The following is a 27,518-nucleotide window of genomic DNA, read 5'->3' as shown; positions in this document are numbered from 1 at the left end:
CACACCAGGCAGGTCCGAGATACTGTTGTGGAGAAGTTTAAAGCCGGATTTGAATACAAAAAGATTTCCCAAGCTTTAAACATCCCAAGGAGCACTGTGCAAGCGATAATATTGAAATGAAAGGAGTATCAGACCACTGCAAATCTACCAAGACCTGGCCATCCCTCTAAACTTTCAGCTCATACAAGGAGAAGACAGATCAGAGATGCAGCCAAGAGGCCCATGATCACTCTGGATGAACTGCAAAGATCTACAGCTGAGGTGGGAGACTCAGTCCATAGGACAACAATCAGTTGTATACTGCACAAATCTGGCCTTTATGGAAGAGTGGCAAGAAGAAAGCCATTTCTTAAATATATCCATAAAAAGTGTCGTTTAAAGTTTGCCACAAGCCACCTGGGAGACACACCAAACATGTGGAAGAAGGTGCTCTGGTCAGATGAAACCAAAATCGAACTTTTTGGCAACAATGCAAAACGTTATGTTTGGCGTAAAAGCAACACAGCTCATCACCCTGAACACACCATCCCCACTGTCAAACATGGTGGTGGCAGCATCATGGTTTGGGCCTGCTTTTCTTTAGCAGGGACAGGAAGATGGTTAAAATTGATGGGAAGATGGATGGAGCCAAATACAGGACCATTCTGGAAGAAAACCTGATGGAGTCTGCAAAAGACCTGAGACTGGGACGGAGATTTGTCTTCCAACAAGACAATGATCCAAAACATAAAGCAAAATCTACAATGGAATGGTTCACAAATAAACATATCCAGGTGTTAGAATGGCCAAGTCAAAGTCCAGACCTGAATCCAATCAAGAATCTGTGGAAAGAACTGAAAACTGCTGTTCACAAATGCTCTCCATCCAACCTCACTGAGCTCGAGCTGTTTTGCAAGGAGGAATGGGCAAAAATTTCAGTCTCTCGATGTGCAAAACTGATAGAGACATACCCCAAGCGACTTACAGCTGTAATCGCAGCAAAAGGTGGCGCTACAAAGTATTACCTTAAGGGGGCTGAATAATTTTGCATGCCCAATTTTTCAGTTTTTTATTTGTTAAAAAAGTTTGAAATATCCAATAAATTTCGTTCCACTTCATGATTGTGTCCCACTTGTTGTTGATTCTTCACAAAAAAATTACAGTTTTATATCTTTATGTTTGAAGCCTGAAATGTGGCAAAAGGTCGCAAAGTTCAAGGGGCCGAATACTTTCGCAAGGCACTATATATATATATATATATATATATATATATATATATATATATATATATAGAGTGCATTAATGTACGAGTTTTCCGAGGTACGAGCGGTCACTCTGTCGATTTTTTGCTTTGTTACGCGAGCAAAAAATTTAGGTACGAGCTCGAGACGCCGCTGCTAGATGGCAAAGCGAAGCCAGAAAGCGAAGATTGTGACGAAAATTAATATAAGCAAAGAAAAAAAAGTAAAAAATGTAAAGTTAAGGGATACATAGTGTACAGGAGTGATAGAGAGAGTAGCAAAAAATCGAGTTTTCCCTCCTCCGCCGCTTATCGTATGTGTGTGTGTGTGCGTGTGTGTTTGTGTGCGCACATGTGCTACAGAGATCCAGGTGCTAGAGCTCTGACTCAGATTCCAGCACTCCCACACATACAAGATGAAAAACATAATAAAGTCTTGCAAATATAGTTGGTCTCACACATACATTCTCTCTCACTCTAGTCTTTCTCGTCCATAGAAACAGACACCTACGTTTGCCAGTCTCACACCATAAACATCAACATCACTCAATGTTATTATATTTTTTCTCTGCAGTTGCGTCTGCAGCTATGGGAGGCTTATTGCCAGATTCGCTCTATCTGCTCCCAGCTCAGAGGAAATGACATCACAGACTCTGCCCTGTCCACGGATTCATCCATGGATGAGTCATCAGAAACCTCATCAGCTAAAGACGTGCCTATGGGCAGCCTGCAGTCCAGTCTACTCGAGCTGCGCAGACTCACACAAAACCTGCTGGATGCCAATGAGTCTACAGTATGGCAAATAATCACACACACACACACACACACACACACACACACACACACACACACAAAACATGTAACATGCAAATATACACATTCAATATGCAACACACATTTAACATATAATTCACAAAGACTCTGCATTTATTACATGCAACATGCAAAAACACAGACAATTACCATTTACATTTATGAACATGCATTACACACATTTGGGTGTAATGGAATATCAATATCTGTACTTGTATCTGTTCTTCAATTAACCATATTTATAACATATGCAACATGCAACACACAAACTCAACATCAGTATCCACTCACAATATATGCTGAACATATATGCTGCTCCTGTCTGTATCTGTATCTATTTAATGTTCAAACTGCTCGTATTTGTATTTAAATTTGAAATGCAGTAGTAAATGATGAGGTTTTTATTTATTTTAATTTAAAATATTCAGCCCTACCAGTATGCCCCTGGAGACACTAAAAATAAAACTAGCGATGCAGGAAATATGTAATTTTTCATAAAAAAAAAGAAAACAAAACATTGATGTGTTTTCAAAATCAGAGAACTTAGTAAATAATAATAAAAAAAACTCTCCAATTTTGTAGGAGGTAAATTTCACAGATGTTTCAGTGATTAAATAGAAAAAAACAGACACAGATGGATAGTATTAATTAATAGCAATTGATAGACTGCAAGTGAGTACAGAAAATATGCTTGTGGGGGAGCGCTACACAGGAAAGATATATTATTATATGTTTCTGTATATTTAACAACTATTTAAAATAATGTGAAGTTAAAATATTTAGTCAAAAAAGGTGATTTAATTAATTATTTAACAAAAAAATTATCTATTAATTTGTATTATGTAATTTATGTTGAATATTTTTACAAAGTATTTTATGAGAATTAAAAAGTCAGGGAAGGAAGACATGGTATAATTTAAAGTCACACAAATGTGAAAAGAAAATTTTTTTTTAATTTAGTTTATTTAAAACACATTTGTGCTGTGTCGTTTCTTTATTATTTACTGTACTGTGTGTGTGTGTGTGTGTGTGTGTGTGTGTGTGTGTGTGTGTGTGTGTGTGTGTGTTTGGGATTAGGGATCACACCGCAGTGATGAGGATGTGTTGGAAGAGCAGGTGCGGAAACTGAGTGAGGAACTGCACAAAGTGCAAGAACTTTACAAACAGGAACAGGAAAGGGTACGGAGCACTCAGGAAGACATGCTGCAACTCCATAATCAGGTGCATATTAAATACACACACACTTACTGACAGTCAAACAGAAACAGAAAGTAAAATAAGGATAGTGTAGTTTAAAATGCCTTATGGCATAAACACATTTAGCCTTATTATTCAGTTGATTGTTATGTTCCAATATGTTCTTGTAGATTGCACTTCTTTCCTTAGAAGTGTGCTCATCAAGGGAAGAAAATGAGAGACTCAGAGCATCAGAGGTTCAAGAGCCAAGCGAACAACTTCAAAATGCCATCCGAGACAGAGATGATGCCATTGTCAAGTAGGCCTTTGTTCCACAGATTTGTTCATATCATAAAGCAAAAATACACAAACCGCTACCCACTTTATCTGCAAAATACTAGGAAAGGGAACTATTTAAAAAATAAAAATAAAATAACGCCACAGGTTAGAGTTAACGCAAGTTAGAGCAAGGAATTTATTCCATCATTTATTACTCTAAAAATGTTTTGCTTGTTGTTGAACTGATGCTGAACTGTATGCTGGTGATAATATAGATACCACCAAGCAGCAATCAAAAAAAGTGTCTGAACATCTGATTTTTGACTTTGAAATGTAGTAATGTTAAATTAAACGTCTCCCCAAATGGAAATACTTTAGTAAAGTGCAGATACACGAAAAAGCAAATTACTTCGTTACTTTCCACCACTGCAAAAATTTTAAGTAGTTAAAAAAAATCAAATTTTATATATAATGTAATCACATATTTTAGGGAGCCAATTCTGAAATACCTGGAATCCTCTTGTTTTATTTAAGAACCTTGTTTCTCTTTTATTTTAGATCATAGATCATGCAGCCATAAAGCTTTGCAGGTTTTAACCAATATGCAGCTACTTAGTGCCGTAGGGCTTTTTTGCTTACTAGTCAAGTTTACACCATGTATTATTTTCATATTATTTTACATACAGTATAAATTGACTTTACGCATACTGGTTTTTGGGCCTAATATTTTGGGTAGAGTTTGAATAATGACAGTGGTGCAGAGAAGTTAGTTTGTTAATGTGTAAACAGAATATGGCTTTATAGTTTACGTTATTGTGGATTTGCTCCTAAAAATACATTATGCCATGTCTTTCCATAAACGTATATTTATGACCTAATTTCATGAAGAAAATCATGTTCTTCCATTTGATTAAACTATTTTTTTTAACCTTCTCTATATATACTTCAGAAAGAAAGCAGTGGAGATGGAGTTGGCGAAGTGTAAGGTAGACATTATGTCTCTGAACAGCCAGCTTCTTGATGCTATCCAGCAGAAGTTTAATCTGTCCCAGCAGTTAGAAGCATGGCAGGTGGGTCAGGAATACTACAAGCACATATACGCTTTACACACACACAAATCAAGACACGATTTTCACACATATTTTTAAACCTAGTATGTGTTGGTTTATCTTGGAAGTAGAGGACTAAGGTGAGTACAAACATAATGCATAAGGAAGCCTCTTGACTCTTGAAATCTGATATATGGCCATATATGAACAAATATTAAATGATAGTAATATATTTGAACATTTATGAACATTTTTGATTTTTCTATTGGTTGCTTAAGGACATGTATAATAAAGTATGTATACAAATACAATATGTGGAAAACATGTCTTTAACTTACTATCTAATGTTTCTATACATATGTAATATACAGTGCATCTGGATTGTATTAACAAAATGGATTAATTTAATTTTTCCTCAAAATTCTACAAACAATAACCCATAAATAACAACGTGGAAGAAGTGTGTTTGAAATCTTTGTAAATGTCTTACAAAAACCAAAAACATGTACATATGTATTCACAGCCTTTGCTTTTTTCGAGTTTAATGCTTTGCACACCTATTTTTGGGCAGTTTTTACCATTCTTCTTTGCAGAACCTCTCAAGCTCCATCAGGTTGGGTAGGAAGTGTTGGTGCACAGCCATTTTCAAATCTCTTCAGAGATGTTCAATCGGGTTCAAGTCTGGGCTCTGGCTGGGCCACTCAAGGACATTCACCGAGTTTTCCCATAGCCACTTCTTTGTTATCTTGGCTGTGTGCTTAGGGTCGTTTTTCTGTTGGAATATGAACCGTCGCCCCAGTCTAAAGTCCAAAGCACTCTGAAACAGGTTTTCATCAAGTATGTCTCTGTATATTGCTGCATTTATCTTTCCCTCAATCCTGACTAGTCTCCTAGGTGTTGCCACTGAAAAACATTCCCACAGCATGATGATGCCAGCACCATGCTTCACTGTAGCGATGGTATTGGCTAGGTAATGAGCAGTGCCTGGTTTCCTCCAGACTTGATGCTTGGCATTCAGGCCAGGGAGTTCAATCTTTGTTTCTCATGAGCTTCGAGTCCAGGTGCCTTTTGATAAAAAGTGCAGATGGGCTGTCATGTGCCTTTTACATTACTTCTGTCTGGCCACTCTACTATATAAGCCTTATTGGTGGAGTGCTGCAGAGATGGTCGTTCTTCTTAAAGTTTCTTCTCTCTTCATAGAGAAATGCAGGAGCCCTTTTAGGGTGATCATCAGGTTCTTGGTCACCTCATTTACTAAGGCCCTTATCCCCCGATTGCTCAGTTTGATCGGGCAGCCCGCTCTAGGAAGAGTCCTGGTGGTTCTTCCATTTACGAATGATGGAGGCCACTGTGCTCATTGGGACCTTTTTTCTTTACCCTTCCCTAGATCTGTGCCTCGATACAATCCTGTCTCAGAGGTCTACAGACAATTCCTTAGACTTCATGGTTTAGTTTGTGTTCTGACATGCACTGTTGTAAAATCATCTCAAGGATAATTAGAGGAAACAAGATCTGCAAAGAAGAATAGTAGAAACTGCCCAAAAATAGGTGTGCAAAGTATACTTGAAAAGACTTGAGGCTGTAATTTGGGCCAAAGGTGCTTTATCCAAGTATTAAGCAAAGGCTGTGAATACTTTTATACATGTTTTTTTTTATTTTTTATAAATGTTATTATTTTATGTACTTTTTTAAATGAAGATTTCAAACAAATTTTTTTCACGTTGCCATTATGGGGTATTGTTTGTAGAATTTTGAGGGGGAAACATTTTTTTTTATCCATTTTAGAATAAGGCTGTAACATAACAAAATGTGGAAAAAGTGAAGCGTTGTAAATATTTTCTGGATGCACTGTACATATACTTTAATACATTGTGTAAAACCATTCATGATTTTTTGAAATACAACATAATATATGAGATACCTGATGTTGAGTTATGGAATTAGTTACTATGTAAAACTAGTCACATAGATGTTAATGTAGAATTTTCTTATGAAACTTTTAAACATTGATACACTTGTAGAGGGTAATTTGAGAGGTCAGTCTTGTGTTTATCTTAGCCATCTCTGCTGGTCGAATTAAACTAGTCAGGATATATATATATATATATATATATATATATATATATATATATATATATATATATATATATATATATAATGCTATGAAATAACTATTATTGTTCCAAATTATAACATGAATGTAATGGATCCTAAACCAACCTAATCAAATTACATTCACTATACCTGATTTGCTGCCATAAGGTGCAAATTTAGCTGTCGCTTAGGTGCCTTACAGTCACAAAAAATAAACATAAAAAAGGCAAGTCGGAGGAATACTTCCTGCAATACTGACTCAGCAACAAGGAACTTTTGGATGAAAAAGATTTTACAAGGTAAGATATTTTTCGATATTTATAAATGATTTACATATCAACTATTTTTATGATTTCAATGTTCTTAATTTAATAAATATTTTAGTTTTGCCATGACTACAGTTATTGCAAATTAACTATTTCCCGCCTTCTATAACTAATTTTTACAACCAACTAATAACTATAACTAACCTTCTTGAACTAATCTGAAGGCCACATGAAGTTTGAAGGTCTGTAGCTATTAACTCTGCAGAAAGTTGGTGACCTCTGTGCATCTCAGCATCCGCTGACTCGATTTTACGTGGCCTTAAAGTTTATGGCTAAGTTGCTGTCGTTCCCAATCACTTCAACTTTGTTATAATACCACTGACAGTTAACTGAAATATTAAGTAGCGAGTACATTTATTTATTTATTTGTAAAAGGGGTAATGTCTCTTGTTTTCTCTCTCTTTTTTTCCTTTTAGATATGCTAGTTTTGGAAGTGACATTATTCCAACATTTTGGGACAATCTCTCAAATGCATTGTTTCAAGTCAACAGGAGAAACTGCACATTGATTACTGTACAATGCACTGATATTACAATGTTGCTTTGAAAATGTAAAAATAATGTTTAATGTTGCAATGTTACAGTTTTGTTACATTATATATACACAATATACTGTATGTGTTTTCCATATATTACTATATATCAGATTTCCATATGGGACTTGGAGTTCTTAGAGAAGCATTTAAAGATATGCTACTCCGTACCTTGGTGGTGGTGTGTTCCTGGATATTCTATGCAATATGATCATCAGGATCTCCTTCCCCCCTCTCTCAGTGTGCATTTCTTTAGTTTGTTTATATATTATTTTTTTCCCCCAATGTGTTTTCAAGAGTTATGTATTGTTTTCCCAGTTTCTTTGCTCTGCAGCTGTGTGTGTGTGTGTGTGTGTGTGTGTGTGTGTGTGTGTGTGTGTGTGTGTGTGTGTGTGTCCCTTCTCCTCTTTATGTAACTCCTAGCTTTCCTTTCTCTCTCTCCTTGTCTGCAGTTTGCCTCCTCAGGGCTGTTCACTGTGTGGCTCTTGTGGTTTCTGATCTAGTGGCCTTTTTCAGCTTCCATACAAACTCCCTCTCCCTCTGTGGTAGCCCCTTTCTGCCTTAGAGGTGAGCTTTTATATGCCTCTTGACTCATACAAATACACAAACCCACACTTTATTCTGTGGGAATTTGCCATGGCATGGAGATCCATCAATTCCAAAGAATCTTGCATCTATTTTCAATTAAATTCAATAAATGTTTATTTGTATAGCACTTTTAAAAATTGACATTGTCTCGAAGCAACTTTCCACAGATAATGTGGTAAGAAAGAATGAATAAGGTTCTTGATAAGTGTAAGTTAGTCCCTAATGAGCGAGCCAGTGGCGACTGTGAAACCTTGAGAAGAACCAGACTAAAGAGGGAACCATTCTTATCTGGGTGTCACCAAATATCCATTTATTACAGCTAAACGATGTTGAGGTGTGCAGTGATGGTGATCAAATGCAAACTGTAGTCCTGAGTCAGTGTAGCAGACTGTTTAAATTAAGTACAATCCAAATCCTCTGAGTACCTGTTCATACTCCATAATTTCATGGATCCCCAGGCCGTTGATGTGAAACCATCCCCAGCTGCAAAGAGTGGCCTCCAATCGAAGAGAACACCATCCAGAGGCAGGACAGGACGAAGCGAGCAGATCCGAGGAGAGGAGAGGGGCAGGAACAGTGGTCACTGGTACCCCAGGAGTATGTTTAACTTGACCGAGAGAGAGAGAGAGAGAGAGAGAGGAGAAGAAGAAGGGTAACAGGGAGAGAAAGATATGGATTATTAAGTATCCTTATTGTTGTATAAAAGTTAAGGTTACTGTGCAGTTTGGGATTCTGGCAAGATTAGTTATGGCAGCATAACTAAAAGGGAGAGCCAGTAGGTAACAGACATGAGGTATCCCTAGGATAAGAGATGGCCCACGACACCACCGTCAACAAACCAGAGTGAACGTGTTAGAGTGAGGGGACGACAGCATATATATATATATATATATATATATATATATATATATATATATATATATATATATATATATATATATATCCCAGTTCACTGAACACACTATATCCATGATCCCTCCAGATATGCTGCTTTACCGCAGAAAAACCTACCGATAGAAGGTTTAACTAAATAAATGTTTTCAGCATCGTCCCAAACACTAATTGGAAGGCTGTTCCATAACTGTGGGGCTCTATAAGAGATAGCTTTGGCCTCTGCTGTAGTCTTCATTATTTGAGGTATCAACAAATAGCCTGCACCTTTTGATCTAAGTAGGCTTGGGGGATTATAATGGTATAGAAGTTCACTCGGATATACGTCAGTAGAAATATTTTATTATCCATTCGAGATTTAATTAGGAGCCAGTGTAGACTGATGTAAACTCATAAAACAGGGGTGATGTCATATTTTCTATTTCTAGTGAGGACTCTTACTGCTGCATTTTGGACTAACTGAAGCTTATTTATGCGCTTACTCGAACACCCAGACAGTAAGGGGTTATAGTAGTCTAATCTGGATGTAACAAAAGCATGAACTAGTTTTTCTGCATCCTGTAACATATCTCTAATATTTATCTTCCTGTCAGCATCCACTGTGTAATGTCCTTTACACACTCCTCAACATTGTCAAGCCGATCTCTCTCATCTGGCTTTGCTGATATATACAACTATTTCTTCCCTCATTCCCTCAGTCTTTTTTGATACTTTTCCATCCTTCCTTATACTATTCATTTGCATCTCATAAACTTAAGATTATTTTTGTTTTACACACTAATAAACATTTTTAACATGTTTCTCTGTCATTCTTTCACAGGATGATGTGCTCAGATTGTTAGATCAACAGTTGATGGATAAGCATCAGGGAGAATGGAGGGACTCCCGAAACACTTTCTCTGGGGCTAAGGCTAGTACCTATGGCTCCTCTGGAGCCACTTCCAGGCAAGCATCCAGCCTCTCCAATTGTGACAAGCGCCTTTTCTCATTTTTTAAAAAGAACTGAAACTGTTTAGGTGAAAAGAGGGAGAAAGATGGAGAGAGATGCTAAAAATGAAAAGGAAAAGCAATGGCGTACAATTATTGACCCAGCCAAAGACTAAGACAGTACAGTTAACAACAAACCAACAAAATCTTGTTTTCAAATCCTGGAGCTATTTTTGCACTTTACCTGTCCATAGCACGCTCCTTCAGATAATTCTACATCAAGCACAAGGGATCATTAGAAATTCAAGAAACGCATTTAGAGAAAATGTCCTTGGATATGTTACAGTTTCAGGGTGAAATATGCAGGATTACCACATTTAAATCATTCTGAGGCCAACTTATCCTACATGTGCCTCAGATATTCTCTTCACCCCACTGCCAAAAGGTTTAAATGAAAATATCAGATTTAGCTCTGTCATACTGAAGGTTTCTTTTGGCCTCTATCTCAGGATGAGCTAAACTCTGCAGGGTTCTCATTGATTTGAAGTCAGGCTGCAGGTTTTAGTTTGTGAATTAGATTCAATCACTGCTGCATTTATAAAGGTACTTCAGAGGACTCTTATTTAGTCAGCTCTTCATCAAAATCATGTGATTCAAGAAGTGAGCCATTTCTTGATTAAAATGGAAACATTTGAACAAGAATCAGTTCACAGCTCAAAGGAAACCCACCAATCAGCTATAACATTAAAACCAATGACTTCTGAATTGAACATTGATTGTCTTGATATCACAGCACCTATTATCAATACTATTCTGTATTGAGGGGTGGGATATATGGCACAGTAAACTGTCAGTTCTCAATGTTGATGTGTTGAAAGCAGGAGAAATGGGCCAGCTTTAAGACACAAGTAGTGAAGGGTAGTGAACAATTCAACAAATCTCCTTTTACTGCAGCCACAGCTGCACCACATGCATCATCTCTAGTAGAAGCATTGATATTAACCTCATAAAATAACCCTGGGTTTTTCCTGCATTTTTCTGAGCACTGAGGTTTATGAAAATGTTCAACAATTGTTTTAAACTGTTTTGGCCGACCTTTTCTAATAAATAAATTCAAATCCCAGCACCACAAAGCTGCCACTGCTGGGCCTTTGAGCAAGTCCTTTAACCCTTAACCACTCAGTTTATAAATGCAATAAATGTAAATGTAAACAGCATAGGGGCAGACTGGTCAGAAAGCCAACTGTACACCGCAGTACACCACCCTTAGCACTGTGAATGGCATATGCATAATACCTGGGGAAAAGCTGGCACCAGGATGCACTATAGAAAGAAGGTGGGTTGATAGGCAGTATAATACTCTGGGCAGTGTTATGTTTGGAAGCCTTGGGTCCTTGGTTCCTGGCATTTAATCTGATTGAGTATCAATAGGGCATGTTAAACCAAGTCCAATTCATGGAGGCCCCACTGTGAAACATACAGTAGAGAATTTAAAGGATTTGTTCCTAATGCCTTGGTCCCTGGTAACACCAAGTGCTACCACACCATGTTCAGAGGTCTTGTTGACTATGCTTTAAGGGGTCAGGGCTGTTTTGGCAACACAAAGGGGAAGTTATATAATAATAATGTTATGGCTGATTGGTGTAATGTGTTGACCCAACTTTATTACTTTGCACCACTAACTGATAACATTACAAACTGGTTGACAAAAATGTTAAATATTTTTAACAATTGTCTTCACATGTGTAAGATCTCATACTAGATATGTGTTGCAGGTAATCATAAAACATTTTACTACCCCTGAACTTGAATGTGTGCATGGCACACACAATAGAACAGATTTTAGATGTGTTATGAGCTTGCAATGGATAGTGGAAGTTACACAAATTTGAGTTGTCACTTCTCCATGGGCATGGGAAAGGCCATGTGGAGGTGAGGAAAGGCTTTTTTGGTGAATTTTGCCATTTAGAGCCCATTTTGAGTTAAGCTATGCAGATGTCTTCTCTTTTTCAATTAAGTACAGAAATAACCGAAGGTTTAAAGAAACCCAAAGAATGATATTTTATAATATGTTGGAAATCTAAGGAAATAAAATGGAAGAGATATATTTGTAACTGTAAAGTTTTGAATGATAACAGTATTTTATAGAGCAATTTACATTTCTGTTTGTTTGTGAGCATGTAGAAGTTTGTGAGCTGTTTGTGAGTAAATGTTGACGCGCTGCAGAGAATTTCCATGTCATGGCATGGAGTGGTGTCTTTACTTTACTGTCTGCATTCAAGTACTATCCCTTTCATGGTGAGAGGGAAATGGGAAATGAAAGGATGTTTTCATACAGTATTTTTTTTTTTTTTTAAGTCAACTTTAGTTTGTTTTTAGAAGCCCCAGGATGGGTCAACTTGATCAGAACCCTTTGTAATATGATTACATTTAAAAATAAATGGGGTGGTAAATATGTTTATAAACAAACAAATTCATAGGTTTTCCACAAAAATACAACTTGGTCTAAAACACAAACAGAACTGGTAAAGTCTGCAAAAACAGTTACTAATGACATCGTAGTCAAGTTGTAAGAAAATAGCACAATAATGTTGCTATCTATCAGCTTGACCACCTCTGACTGTGGTTTTGCAGAACAGGCTGGATTTTTCAGCAGACTTAGCATGCAAATGTGCAGTTTACAAATTGCCAAGGAAATCACTGCCAGTGGCAGAAGCTTTCCAACTTATACCTCTTACACTCACACTTCTCCTTAAGCTGCAAGTCATCACATTTTTGATGACATTGAGTAGGGTATATACAGTAGGATATATACAGCCACTCAGATACTATCATACTCTAAACAAATATGTTACATTCTTATCAATTGAAAAGTAGCTAATAGCATTTCATTGAGACAATTGTGAATGGCGGATGCTGTTTGTTTGCTATCCAGAAATGTTTTATATGGTATAATGTGATATATTTTCAGTTGGAATATGAATAGCTGCTAGGCCGAATCCCAAATGGCTACCTACATAAACACAAGTGTCCAAGTACTGGCTTTTTACACACAATGCAACCCATTATGTCCAATCAGGACACAATTGTGATTGATCAATAATTTTAAGCTTCCAAAGTTGTAAAACGGATAGTAGTGTGAATGCCTCCATATTCATGTTTTAATTTGTTATTTACTTTACTTTAGTGTTGTGTAAAAGTCAAACATTTGACTCTCTTATTTTGCCATTTAAATTGTTTTTAAAAAAGTCTGCTGTTGAATTCTTTTTCATAATTTTGTGTATGTCAAAAGCTTTTCTCACATACCAAATATTCAAACCTAAATCATTTAAACAAGTAAATTGTTTAAAGTTACGTGCGTGCATTTTGTTTCTTTTTGTATAGTCAGTTTTGTATGACTACAATCACGGAAAACAAAAACTAGCCTACAATGTTATACAACAGAATGAAAACAGGTCTAAAGAGAACATATTCTAACTCAAAAGAGTATGACTTTAATAATCAGAAACATTTTGGTGAAAATGTCATATGGTATGGCGTGACAATGAGTCACTTGCAGCACACCTTACATAGCCACATGGCCTTTTACAGAGCAGTCTATTGCAAATATGAGATCTAAACTGAATAACAATTTAAGAAATACAAAACTCGCAAAAACACATTCACGTATCAAATTAAAGAGAACAATAAATCATTTGAATTCTATGACAGTCTATATGTAATAAAACACAAAATTCAACTGAATGCAAAAAAAATGTATTAAAATGCAAAACAATTACTGAAGATCATGACGATTATGTGCTGTGATGTTTGGACACTGCCTGGCCAAAAAATGTCACTGTTTGGATTTAAATAAATATATGCTTAAGAACCCTTAATAGCATAGAATTTCTATATGAAGACATATTTCTGGTTGTGAAAAATATTTTACATTCTGAATTTACTGGCATGCATCAAGCAAAGAATACAATGGAAAAAGACAGCTGAAATCACTGTAGTTGAGTTAGAAATGTCCAACACATTATGAAAACTTGGAAGGATTTTCGATGAACTGTCAACTTTGTAAAAGAAAATGGTCATAAAAGTCTTTAATTATTGTGGGAACATTTCCTATTGCATGAAAATGTCACAAACATTTTGAAAGAACTCTCTGCTAAATTACAGGATTGGGACTAAACAGCTAAGCAGCCACAAGAGAGCGACTTGTTAACGAGGATAACTTGTCATGTGGTCAATTTATCCTAATCCAAAGTACAAGAATCAGTGCACCTGTCATATAGAGTGCCAACTGTACAAGCGCCTAGAGGCAGTGTTGCTATTGGAGGTTGCTTTAATTAGTCAGGTATAAGTTCAGTAATCTAAAGGCGAAACAATGGTCGACCAAATGCCTGAATGCGCTGAGTGGCCAGGTTACATCCTTACATGAAACAATATTCCAAGACAATGGCAAGATTCATCAAATTTGTGAAAGTGTAGCTTAAAGTCCTGACTAAAGCCTATCAAAAGTCTTTTGAATGTGCTTGAAAAGGTATGTGTATATTTTGTGACATAGATACCTTTATGAAAGTATTAAAATGGCAAGGGTTTTATGTTTTTGCTACATACTGAAGACATTTGGGTTTGAGATCAAAAGATGAATTAAATTAAAGTTTTAACATTCATTTTCTAATTTTCTAGATTACTGTATTGTTAGTTGGGGTTTAATGAAGTTATTGTAAGTAAGGGATATGCAAACATATTAAGTATATTATCATTTACTATTTATTATTTATATTATTATTATTTTAAGACAATGTTCCTGTGCCTTAAAATTGAGTGGTCTGACTTCAAAGACAACCAAAGATGATTTTCTAAGTTGTTTAACTAAATACATCAGGAAATGAAAGCTAAAATTTAACATATATGTTATTTGTTAATTTTGCTAATATACAATATTTGTACAATATACAAATTTGTTAATATATTATATGTTTGATCTAAAACTCAAATACCTTTAATATATAGCAATAAAAAAACCCTTGCCATTTTAATACGTTCTGGCAACTTTCAGGCATTTTCAGATGTTTTTATATAATCTATAAATTCCTTATTTTTCATGCCAGATAATGATATTAAACATCATACAATTTACACAAAACAGACTTCCATAGTATAAAAAGCATCCAGTAAATGTGTCATCATATGGAGTTCACTGTGATACAGAGGTGGAAAGTAATGAATCACATCAACTCGTTTTCCTATGCTGTATTTTTTTGTGTGTACTTCTACTTTTTTTATTTTTGTTTTTGAAATCTGCAATTTTATTTTTACTTCAGTATGTTTTGTTTGAAAAATTGTACTTCACTACATTTTAAATCATATCCATTACTGAATAATATGTAAATAAAAATGATGCAAGGGGGAAAAATCATGCCTGGGTGTTCCTTAAATTAAAAACATGTTTTAGATTGATATCCGCTTATCTTTTTAAAACAACAATAGAATCCCCCAAGAATAACTCAGTAAAATGTGAGCTACTTTACTGTGTTTAAGTAGATTTTCAGACCTGTAACTTTATTTAAGTAAAATTTCTTTCACATAACAGTTCTTTTACTTCAGTAGAATATTTTAATACTTTCCACCTTTGCTGTGATATAATAAAATGTAAGAACATTTTAAAGTATCATACATAAAGATTGTTGAAAATAAAGAAATAACATTCAAGGCAATAGATAATCCACTAAAAATATTTATTGTCATTTTAATTCATAAGGGGAAGAGATGTTGGATATTGTCATTACTCAAGTGTGTGCAGCAAGAAATACACCTAAAAGGGTTTGCCAGACACTCACATGGCTTTGTGCAAATATGGACCTCATATAGAATAAATCTGATCCATAAAACACATTAAACTATTAAATATGTACATACATGTAATGGCTAAAAAGTCAGACATGTTGCCATGATACCATTACTTGGTTTATTGGGGCTATTTATGGCCCACTGCAAGCCAACCTGCCGTTATTACAGTTAGGAGTCTGTGTATTCAGATCTAATTACAGTGGATTATTGGACTGTAGCTGTAAAGTAAGAGGCATTTAGTTCCGTTTGTATGCGATTTAAAGACTTCTGTTGCTAATTGTACATTATAATTTAGTTTAATTCTCAAACAGAACAGCAATCAGTTTGAAGGACAATTCTTGATTACATTTCTCCTCAGGTTTTCTGGCAACTATTGCATGATTGTTTCCGATTACCTGGTGGTAACTGGTAGTCTGGTGACACGTGATCACTGTTAGTGCCTTAAAAACACCATTACACTTGAAGCAGATTCCAACCTCACTTGAAGGACAATGACAAATAATCGTAAATGCAAGAAAAATACATAGCATCTCACCTTGACATTCTGCAGTCATGGGTAAAGAGTGTTCTTTTTTTTTTTTGTTAAAAGGCAAGCTAGAACACTGAACATGAAGAACAGTGACAAATAAAATGAGTAGTCAGACCTCTAATAATTCAAAACAAAATGATTTTCACTAGGCAGTCCTAAGTGCATTAGCATGTAAACATGTGGTTTCATGGCAACATTGAAGCATAACGGGAAGTTAAATGTTTTTCTGTAAATAGAAATGCTGGGCACATGGTAGGGTGCGTTGATGTAAGAGATACCAGAATAACATTTAAATTTTTTTTTTTTGTTTTTTTGGCTTCAGGCAAAAAAAACAAAATCAACAACTTTGCACGACCAGTAACACTGAATATACAAGTCAAATTGTTTGTCACTCAATAAAAGTGAAAAATCATGTGTTGTTGGCATCTTTCTACAATTTATGTTCAGAGAAAAGCTGCTTTCTTTCTGGTAAATAAATCTATTCTAAACAACAACCACCCCCCTCCCCAACAAAAAAACAAAACAAAAAGAAAAAAAAGAACAAAACCACTCCTGAGATAGGGGGGTGCATGAAACAGACATGGCTTTAACATGAACTCAATGCATATAAAAGTCTACACATTGCTGTGAGCATGTCAGCTTGCAGGTCCTTCAAGAATGAAGGAGGAACTTTTATTAAATACCACAGCTATTGAATTCCCACTTAAAAATTTCTTAATTCTAATAAAATCTGTACATTTTCTTTAAAAAGTCTTCATAATTTGTATATGTCCAAAAGGGACATGCTTGTTTTTTTTTTCATTTCATTATTATATTTATTAAGCTTTGTTTAATGAATGTGATCATAGTCCATTTCTCTATAGGGTTTCTGCAATGAGAGTCGTGGTCAAGCGCCACTAGCATCCACTAGCAACACTTTTTCTTTCGTTTGCTGTTCTTGCTGAGCTTAACAACATCATTCTGTTGCTGCTGTTGCTGCTTAGCCACAGATTCCTTCTTTGCCCGCAACACCAGCTCCGTGATACAGTTGAACATCTAGAGACAGAAAGAGCATGTGCACACGTTACTAGAGTTCACTCTGCTGCTCGGTCCTCAAAACTCAGTTACACTCATTAACAAAATCGCTTACAATCCATCTTTGTTATAAAATGGTTATGTGGTCTTGTGGTTTGTTACTGGCATAACACTTAGCAAATATATTCTGTCTGTGCATTCGATTATCTACACACAATTATGCAATTTCCATGATAACTGCAAAAGCTTAACAATAAAAAATAAAAAATACTAACAACTTTTTTTTAGTGAGTTTCAAAATGCATCACAAACCCTAAAGCCAAAGCACTCACCTCCTCAACATTAATGTTCTCTTTTGCACTCGTCTCAAACAGGTGGATGCTCATCTGCTCTGCGAACTTTTGGGCATCATTTGTCTCCACAACTTTAGAGTTCGGGTCATCATTTTTATTACCCACTTAAAGCAAGGAGCAACAAAGGAACATCAGAATGCAAGCTTTTGTATTATATTATATTTTGTAATTGTGTAATGTATGCTAAAGAGGAACAGCAGCTTACCCAGTATTCGACAAACGTCGTCACAATTCTGATTAATTTCATGTAGCCACCGTTTAACATTGACAAAAGATTCAGCACTGGTGACATCATACACCACTATGACACCATGGGTTCCTCTGTAGTACCTGTGATGAGTGAGCGTAAGAGACAGAGAGAAAGAACAGCGTCATGGGGATTAAGAATTGTTCATATTGTACTTTGACCCAGCATTAGGCACCCCACAGACATGTAAATGTACCAACCAGCTTCGATCAACACTAGTCAATTTCTAAACAACGAAAAACAATTTACTGAAGAATACTTGTTTATAGAACTATTGGAAAAGGCCTTTTGTCACCATTAGAAGCTTATGTAGTGATTTTATTCAGTTCCTGGAAAGAATTTACACACATTAAGGCACTAATAAGAACAATCAAAAGGGTTCAGTACAGGATATCATGCACACACACACACTAACAGCTTTGACACACACCTGGCATCCAGACAGTTAATTTCTGTAGATTTTCAAATAAAATAATTTTGCGATCCAGTTAACCCACAGCAATTTAAAAGGATTTGGGTCTAGTGACGGCACGGCATTCTATTACAGATAAAATTCAGCCACCTGTTTATTCTCTTAATAATATGTACAGTCTAGAAAAGTGCTTCGAGTCATTGTCTTCTTGTATGGTGATGTTGAATACAATCAGTAGTAATCCAGAGTAAACTGGATGTTGTTGAAATATGGAAGGGTTGCCAGATTGTTTCAGAATTCCTTTCAGCATTTAACTTAAACGTATGTAAGGAGTAGCATATTCTCCAAACATAAGACAAAATTTGAAAAAAAAAGTGGAACGTGACAGTTAGATGTTTTATCAGAAACCTACTGCTCTTGCTTAAAGTGACAGTTTGATGAAAATCAATACCATTATCAATTACCTAATTTGCTCCAGATAATCAAAATAATCTTGCCTGTGTCTCAGAAAAAAACAATAAAACAAAAAAGAAACTAGGCTTTTCCAAACGTTTGACAGGCACTGTAGACAAACACCACACAATCAGCGTAAATAAAAGGCTAAGGTTTGAAAGAAATGTTAATTATTTTAGAATAAATAATGCTGAACTATTTATTGACTATCTCTCTTTATTCATGCTAGTTAGTTGTGGTTACTTTATTTTAGCTTGTAAAAGTGAACACAAACCAATACTTAACTCACAGCTTTCAGGATTTCAGATTTGAGAGTACATTACAATCAGATAAATACTGGAGACATTAAAGTACTTTTAACATGAGGTCATACATTAAGGGATTTAATTAGGCAAAAACTAGTTACTATAAATGATAGTAATGTCAAGGAGAGCCAGGCTCATATGTTATAGTTGCTTACACTTAGTGAAACAAAAAGGGTCTACCAAAGTAAACTGGGACACACAAGATATGCACTTGCAAATTGACTTGCTGTGCTTCTTTCTTTGAAGGCAGAGTATGCACACTGTCTTCTCCCAGCTAAAATTAATTAATTCAATTCCTTTTTATTTGTATAGCGCTTTTAACAAAGGACATGGTCTCAAATCAGCTTTACACAGATAGCGATAAAAAAAAAAGAATAAAAAAAGATTGTTCTTTATAAGTGTACGTTTGTTCTTGTTATCTCTATTGGCAAAGGCTGAGGGGTCTACAATCATCACTGGATAGAATGAGCTCTACTCACCAGCTAAGACCCGGACAGCTGCATCCTCGACTGGTTTAGACAGACATTTTTAAATATGGTTTCATCACTCAGAAAACCCAAAATTTTTTACCTTTTGGCTAATATTCCTTAATCAATGGCCATATTCTGATGAGTCTGCTAATATACCCATGCATATCACCAACAGCTGCTTCTTGAAGAGCTTCACAGGAAAGAGCCATTAAAGCCTATGGTGCTTGTTAGCTGATCATGCTCAACTCCAAAGAAGGTGATCAAAATGAACAGGTTCCAGAATATTGCCTCACATCTGCTTATACTCTGTATACAGGTTTGTGCTGTTGATGACACTGCTGACTGTGGGTTCAATACTAACTTTGATGGCTTGAGGGAAGTGTACTGCTGCTGTAGCATTAGTATGGGCAAAAAAGATGTACGGTAGGCATATCCTGGCCTGTTCAGAATGTGTTGCAAGAACAAGAGCAGTGGCTCTTCTAATGATTCAAATAGGTGACATCTCTTAGGAAAGGGAAGCTGTAGCAGTCAGTTTGCTGTGTAAAGATCCATGTGAATAATGGAGCAAGAGGCTTTGAATAGCAATTATGATTGCTTGCACAACAAACATCTGGCAATGCAAGTCCACTGGCCTGTACCTGATTATATGTGGATGTGTAAGAGTAGGGATGAAGGAGATTATGCATTCTCATCCTCTAGCATGTTATCTAAACCAACTAACTGCTTCACCAATCTTGGCAAGTGAGATTTTGTTTAAATAAAAAAAAAACCCTGGCCTAATAAAATTCATACCATGCTTGATTCAACATAGACAAGATACAAGCCCATTTCCAAAGATGTTGGGATGCTGTCTAAAAAGTAAATAAAAACAAAGCAATCATCAACATTTAATACATTAATATTTTGTTCACACTATTTTAAAGAAAAAAATTGGGTAATTTTTAAATTAATGGCTTTAACATTTCAAAGAATTTGGGATGAGGCAAGAAAAAAAGTCTAGAAAATAAGTGTTACTTAAAAGAAACAGCTGGAGGAACATTTTGCAACTAATTAGGTTAACAGGTCAGTAACATGATTGGGTATAAAAAGAGCATCTCTGAGATGCAGAGTCTCTCAGAAGTAAAGATGAGCAGAGATTCACCAGTCTGCGAAATGGGTCTACAAATTGTGAAATAATTTCAGAATAAATGTTCAACATAAAATTGCAAAGAGTGAATATCTAATTTACAATACACTGTATATCAAACGTTTCAAAGAATCTGGAGAAATCAGATTGTGCAAGGGATAAGCGCAAAACCCATTACTGGATGTAAGGCTGCAATTAATAATCATATCAAATAAAATCGATAATAATGGTTAATGAAATTCGTTTAAAACGAATGCTGTTATCAAATTAGTTGGGCTGCTCAAGTTACAGGTTAGCATGCTGGTGCTTGCGGAAATGGCGGACAGTACATGGTCAACCGGAAGCAGAAAAAACTGTCCAAATCATCCAAGTCATAATAGATTTTTATATTAAACGAAACTGAAATGCAAAGAAAATTGTAAAGCGGAGCTTGTATGGTATGGAAGTACCACTGTGATGCACGAGTACAACATTACAGGCTGTAATGGAAATCACTGCACTGCTCAGAAACCACTCTGGAAATTATCTGTAAAAACAGTTTTGCCATACCATCCAGAAATGCAGGTTAAAGCTCTATCATGCAAAGAAGAAGCCATATGTGAACATAATCCTGAAACACAAACAACAACTCTGGGCCATAGCTGATTTAAAAATTGATAGGAAACTGTTCTGTGATGAGACTATTGAAATTTTTAATTCTTTTGGGAAATCATGAGTACCATGTCATCCGAGAGGAGAGGAGAGGAGAGAGACCATACAACTTGTAAATACAGGTTTTGAAGCAACATCTGCTTCCATACTGACGAGGAAACCGCATACTGCATCTATTACAACAGTATAGCTTCATAGTAGAGCAGCCCAGATGCTGAACTGGCCCACCTGTAGCCCAGACTTTTCACCATTTAAATTTATTGTCTGTTTTAGCTCTGTACTAATGCAATTTTAAAGAGTTATAAATTGTTTGCCCAGCAGGGGCCACAAAGCCTTCACTTTTCCCATCACTATGCTAAACAGTGAAGACAATACATCACAAAGTCAACAGTGTCCTGACCAACCTGTAATAGGCCTCGTGGCAATGAAATATTTTATTATTTTTTTCTAATCGCATAATATAAATTTCACAAATAAGTCAATTACTAGTTCACTCTCAGAGAGGAAAGACAGAGTACTGCAAGAAAGGGTTAATGAAAATGTGTGTTTAAGTTACTACAATACAAAATGGCAATTTTTTCATACCATCCCATAATTAAGTAAAGCAGACACCTTTTCTATGTGATGTATATTTTGGATACAGTAAAGTGAGAAATGAATATGATCACATTAAACAGCACTGTGCTGAATGGCATTACTTACGTGGAAGTGATGGTTCGGAAGCGCTCCTGGCCTGCTGTGTCCCAGATCTGCAATTTCACCTTCTCGCCATTGAGCTCTACTGTACGGATCTTGAAGTCAACCCCTATAGTGGTAATATAACTACCTGCGCAACACGACAGTCAATTATATTTTCCACTTGGGTACAGTTTACTTAAAAAAATTATTTTTGTAGTCAATGATCATGTTCAAATCAGACCAAAAAAACTTGTCTGTTGGGCATTTTACTGTTTAATCTGAAATAAAAATATAATCCACCTCATACATAAAGTATACTGGTACCTGAAAATGTGTTGTCTGCAAAGCGCAGTAGAAGACTGCTCTTCCCCACACCTGTAGCAAAAAAGATGATTAGTTAACTAACTATGTAAAACAAACAAACAAGACTTTGTCTATACTGGCATTCTGAAAAATCAAGCAAGTTTCCTAATTAGTTTTAGTTCTTAAGTGTATGGTTATTTTAATTATACGGGTTTATCTCTGTAAACCTAATAAATTACTACTAGGTAAGAAACCAGTCCTTAAGAACTAGTGTTAAAATCACTGTCAAAAAAATCAATAGGTTACTTTGCTCTTTTTATTAATTTATTTTTATAAATTTTAGCAAATCAGGAAACATGAAACAAAAGGTTTGGGCAAGATTACAGTGAACCTTTGCAGGTGTTTGGTCAGTGAAGAAAAATCTTAAACTATAAGAGACTAAGCTAGTCTATTTTCACAGAAGATACCTGCTTTATGGAAAAGAAATTGTGAAAACATTAAAATCAAATTCAGCAGGATTTCCAGTCTTAAGATGGTTTAATTAGTAATCTCTAGGTCAAATTCAGGGACACGGTATGCAAGTAATCATGGCAAACGGGGGAAAAAAAAAAATTATAATAAAATAAAAATAAAGAATAGACCTTCCTTTTTACTCCAACAGGGTAGATACTAGAACAGCCAAGATAACTCAGCAAATGTTTACGAACACAGTTTAGGAACTCAGCTGTTCGAACCTTTTGAAAAACTAACCAATCTAATCTAAAACTAATCTGTCGATGTAGGCTGCATCAAATCTGTCTGTCTTTTCATGTAATCCCAGACAGACTCAATGATGAGATCAGTACTCATTGTTCTCCTCTACGCTGGCATTGGTTGTATGTTTGGGGTCATTGTCCTGCTGCAGAAGAAATTTGGGGCCAATCAAACATGATTGGCCCCAAACCTCCATGATGGTACTGCCTGATGGATAAGTGTCTGCCTCTATTTCTAAGGATTGAGGACACCATTAATCCTGACTAAATCTCCGACTCCATTTGAAGAAATGCAGCCCCAAACTTGCAGGAAGCCTCCATCATGCTTCACTGCCTGCAAACACTTATTACTGTGTCTCTCTCAAGCTCTTCACCAAACAACTTGCCCCATGCTACTGTCAAATAGTTCAGATTTTGATCAGTCCAGAGCACCTGCTGCCATTTTTCTGCCCCCAGTGTAACCTGGGTCCCACAAGTTTTTTGCTGATGGCACTGCTGGATATCTTCCCCTGTTAAAAGGAAGAAAGCATAGTATGTCTTTCATCCACATGAGTTTCCTTGGCCAACCACTGCAACTACCATCCTTGACCTCTGCCTATTTCTTTGTGCTTGCTTCTAAAAAAAAAAAAAAAAAAAAACAGCTTGAAGAGCACATCTTGAAACCCCAGTTTGAAACGGTGTTGCCTGGGAGAGACCTTGCTGATGCAGTAAAACTACCTTATATCTTGTTGATGTGCACAGTCTTGCAATGGTGTATGAATCTAAATAGTCTTTTGATCCCATAGGGAAAGTGTTTAGTTAATTGTTAAGTTAATGACTTGTGACATGAACCTAACCTTAGTAGCAGAGTTTGGGTGTCCCTCAACCAGGTTTATGCTACACAGCTGTTTTTTTGTTTCTACATATGAAATTGATTTTTACCTGCTTTGTATAAATGCTTAAAATCATACACCTGCCTCTGATCCAACACAATTTATGACTTTGTGAAAGTGTACAAAAGTAAGATTTTTAATCCAAAAGGTGGTCACACCAAATACTGATTATTAATAACCCCCAATATGGGACATGATACAGAAAATTGCTAAATTAAACATTTATTGAACAACGCAAACCTTCCCAATCAGTGCACTTGTTAGTTTCAGTGCACTTGTTGTTTTGGTCCTCGTGCCTACCTGCAGCCTAAACTACAGCTGACTGAAGACTCACCAACAATACAGTTTCAAAAACTTGCTCTCAGTCTCCAAAAGCATCATCATATTGTTCCAATTAAATAAATGAGGCTAGATTAAGAATGAATGATAAGAACTTTAAGAACAGACCAAGCTGACGGTCGATCATCTGGGAATGTCAAGCAGTTTTTGAGCGTCAGTCGGCGTTAGTTTTTTTCTTCCGCGGCTTAGCTCGGCAGCGAGAACGCCAATTAGCTATTTAGCTTAGCGGATTAGCACACGAGAAACAAAACTGAACCGCGTGTTGTCATTGTTGCCCTTTCTTTGCAACCTATCATACATGATTAAGAAAACTACACTAATTGGTGCGGTTTAGCGGGTCAGATGCACCTGCCTAATAATCAGCCTAATTTGCAGCACAATCGGATGATGCAGATTAATGAAAAATGCCAATTGATTGGTTGACCTCTATTACTAGCCCATGTATTGCTATGATGGACACTGTTCATTAGCTCGAAAACAGTCATAAAATTTAAGACAATTACTGGAGACCTGCTGGCCAATAAATAAAAGGCCTGAACTCTATGCATGTAGACTGAAGTTTTTCAAAGCTTCTGTAGTAAGTCAATAAAGCAGCATATTTATTTGAAAATTAATGATATAATAGCATTGAAAAACCACCAATTACTATTTACACAAAGTTTCTTCTGAGACCAGGCCTCCATCTCTTATATAACGAAGAACCATAAAATCAGGCAACTTCCATCAAACTGGATCTCATCTAAGACTTAAATAATAGCATGCATCTGATTGGGAACACTGAGGTCTGTGTATGAGCACAGAAGCGTGTGCAGAGAGGAACTGCTCACTACTATGGACCCAGTCTCTGGATGGATCTGGACCAGTGCCAGCAATATATGAACAACAGACTGACACAGCCCTAATGTGGCCCAATGTATAAGCCTGATAAATGCACACAAATTGAATGTGCAACAATATAAAGCATTTTTGTGCACTGATAATACATCTGTCACAATTGAGCTTTCTTCAGACTTCAAAGTCATCGCATACCCAAGGAAATCTGCACAACTAGTAACCACAAAAAAAACCACAGCTCAGTTGCTAGGGTTAACAGCCACAGAAAAGAAAACATTAGACATAACTCTTGCTCCACATTCTCAGAGAGGTTAGTTTGCATGTATTGCTTTATAGATAAAACTTTCTTTTAAGTTGGTTACACTATAACCAGCAATGATAAAAAAAAAATATATCATACGAATACAATTATAATAAAAAATAAGTAAATTCAGAACCAAGTAAACTTCAAGAGTATGCACTGCTTTATATTAAAACTGCCATATGCCTTGAATTACTTTTCAAAACTGACCAGTCTTAAAACACTAAACCTTCATGTGACCTCAATTTAATGGCAGGAAGGTAGGAAAGTTTATGGATAAAATGTATGACAATAAGCAAAAACTAAATCCTCAACAAAAAGCATAACATTGATGAGCATGCCCACAGCATGTTACATTAAATCAGCCATAATGTTAACACTTGATTCAATCATCGTCTATAGCGCCTGTCAGGGAGTGGGTTATATTAGGCAGTACGCGAATAGTCAGCGCTCAATGTTGATATGTTAAAATGGTAACAATGAGCAATTGCCCAGATCTAGAGGATTCTGATAAAGGACAAAATGTGATTGCTAGACGGTTGAGTTACAGTATCTCCATAACAGCAGGTGTTGTGGAGTGTGCCTGTTGTGCTGTGGTTAGTACCTACCAATGTGGTCCAACAAAGGAAGAAAACAGCCAATGCAGCACAAACTGTTTATAAAATAAAAAAAAAAGGTGCATACTGGCTATGATTTAAAAAAATGTCAAAACACATACTACATGTTTGCTCTGTATGAGATTGTGTAGATGCAGGAAGGTCAGAGTGCCCATGCTGGGTACTGGGCATGTAAGCTTCAAAACTGGACCATGAAGTAATGGCAGGTGGACTGATCGGATAGATCATGTTGTTTTCGATAACATGTGAACGGCTAGGTACCAGTGCACAGTTTAAGGATGCACTTTTGAAAGGCAAGTGATATTCTGATCAGTGGTGTTCTGCTAGGAAACACCTTGAGAAGCCCCATGCTCGACAGATCAGAGATGTTTTGTCAGCACAAGGGAAATCCACACCATATTAGGCAGGTATTGTGGTGGTGGTTTTTTTACCAACACCATAAAAAAACTAAGTAGAACTAATAAAACGTGCAATTTTAGGAAAGACTGAATGTCTTTCTAAATGTTCTCTGTTGTAGATTTGAAAATCATGTAACTATTAAACAAAGTTTTTATTTTTAGTTCCATTTAAGACGCGAAACTACGTTTTTCTTATGTATTGCTTCAATGCTCTGCCTGTGATTCTATTATTCGGACTTCCAAAAGAAACACGCCGATGGTTTTGTTAATTTGCTATTAGAAATCAAATCATATAGGTAGGCGACTGTATGAAAGTATACTTCTGAGAGAAAGCTTTAACTAACACATCCGGCCTGTTTAGCCGATTTGCCCAGTCCTGTGGGGGGAAAACTCACTGCTTGCATGAAGAAAATATTAAAGCAAACATTAATTAAAGAGTATTACTATTAATCGGATTCCCCGGTTCAATTGTGATCCCCGCGTTGCGTTAAATAACCATCAACCATTAAAATGCTCAGGTTAACGAGATCCCGCAGTCAGGCCTACTTCCCGTGGCACATCCCCGAAGTTGCTTACCGCTGTCGCCGATAATGAGCAGTTTGAAGAGGTAATCGTAGTCCCTTGCCATGCCGGTAGTGTCGGCTAAACCCGCCGCGCCTGCGCTATCGCTTTACGCCTCCTGTCCTGGCTCATGAACCGAATTCACGCTAAATTATATCGACAGACGACCCGTCGGTGAAATAAAACCGACCACTCAAAAAATTAAATACCAGGGCTTTTTTTGTTTCTCGGTGTTTCTCTCGACACGGAAGTCGGAAACTCAATCGTCTTACTTTTCGAAACGAATGCTAAGCTAAGTGCATAAGCGCAAGCGCGAGCGCCACCCCTCGTCCTGTCGATTGCTTCCCAATTTGTGCCCGTGTGCTTTAAATAATTGACGTTGTGAAAAGTCGACGCGCAAAGCTCAACGCGCATGCGCAATAGTTTGCGCGTTGCACGTAATCTCGCACAAACTCGCAAAAACATGGACACTCTCGCGATGTGCAGCGACGCGCGATTTTTGGTGTGAAGAAGTTTATGAAGGACTAGAATCAGCGCGAGGAGCAACTTCAACCACACACAATCAGTA

General features: G+C 36.4%; 2 protein-coding genes across 10 annotated transcripts in view; one reads left to right on the top strand and one right to left on the bottom strand.

The window, feature by feature from the left end:
- The window catches only part of bicdl1 (BICD family like cargo adaptor 1), a 29,986-nt gene extending 13,297 nt beyond the window's left edge, over nucleotides 1-16,689 (top strand). For 2 of the 9 annotated variants that reach the window (XM_046870561.1, XM_046870560.1), the window contains 5 exons: nucleotides 1,794-2,012; nucleotides 3,110-3,253; nucleotides 3,400-3,527; nucleotides 4,437-4,557; nucleotides 9,788-16,689. In XM_046870561.1, the coding sequence (XP_046726517.1) occupies nucleotides 1,794-2,012; nucleotides 3,110-3,253; nucleotides 3,400-3,527; nucleotides 4,437-4,557; nucleotides 9,788-9,973 (798 nt within the window). In that variant the 3' untranslated portion in view covers nucleotides 9,974-16,689. Of the gene's footprint in view, nucleotides 1-1,793; nucleotides 2,013-3,109; nucleotides 3,254-3,399; nucleotides 3,528-4,436; nucleotides 4,627-7,940; nucleotides 8,056-8,534; nucleotides 8,674-9,787 lie in introns of those variants that run through there. The other 7 variants (XR_006928248.1, XR_006928247.1, XM_046870562.1 and 4 more) reach the window with 7 other exon arrangements.
- A 210-nt stretch (nucleotides 16,690-16,899) lies between these two features.
- rab35b (RAB35, member RAS oncogene family b) lies at nucleotides 16,900-27,304 on the bottom strand. Its single transcript, XM_046870566.1, has 6 exons — nucleotides 26,966-27,304; nucleotides 22,298-22,348; nucleotides 21,998-22,121; nucleotides 17,837-17,961; nucleotides 17,611-17,735; nucleotides 16,900-17,299 (listed from the first exon to the last, which is right to left on the bottom strand). The coding sequence occupies exons 1-6, from the start codon at nucleotides 27,015-27,017 to the stop codon at nucleotides 17,171-17,173; spliced, it is 606 nt and encodes a 201-aa protein (XP_046726522.1). The 5' UTR covers nucleotides 27,018-27,304; the 3' UTR covers nucleotides 16,900-17,170.
- Nucleotides 27,305-27,518: the final 214 nt, after the last annotated feature.

This window comes from Silurus meridionalis, chromosome 17 (genome assembly GCF_014805685.1).
Source record: "Silurus meridionalis isolate SWU-2019-XX chromosome 17, ASM1480568v1, whole genome shotgun sequence".
In the NCBI taxonomy this organism is placed as follows: Eukaryota; Metazoa; Chordata; class Actinopteri; order Siluriformes; family Siluridae; genus Silurus; species Silurus meridionalis.
Note: the sequence above shows the minus strand (reverse complement) of the source record. Positions and strands in the feature narration are given on the sequence as shown.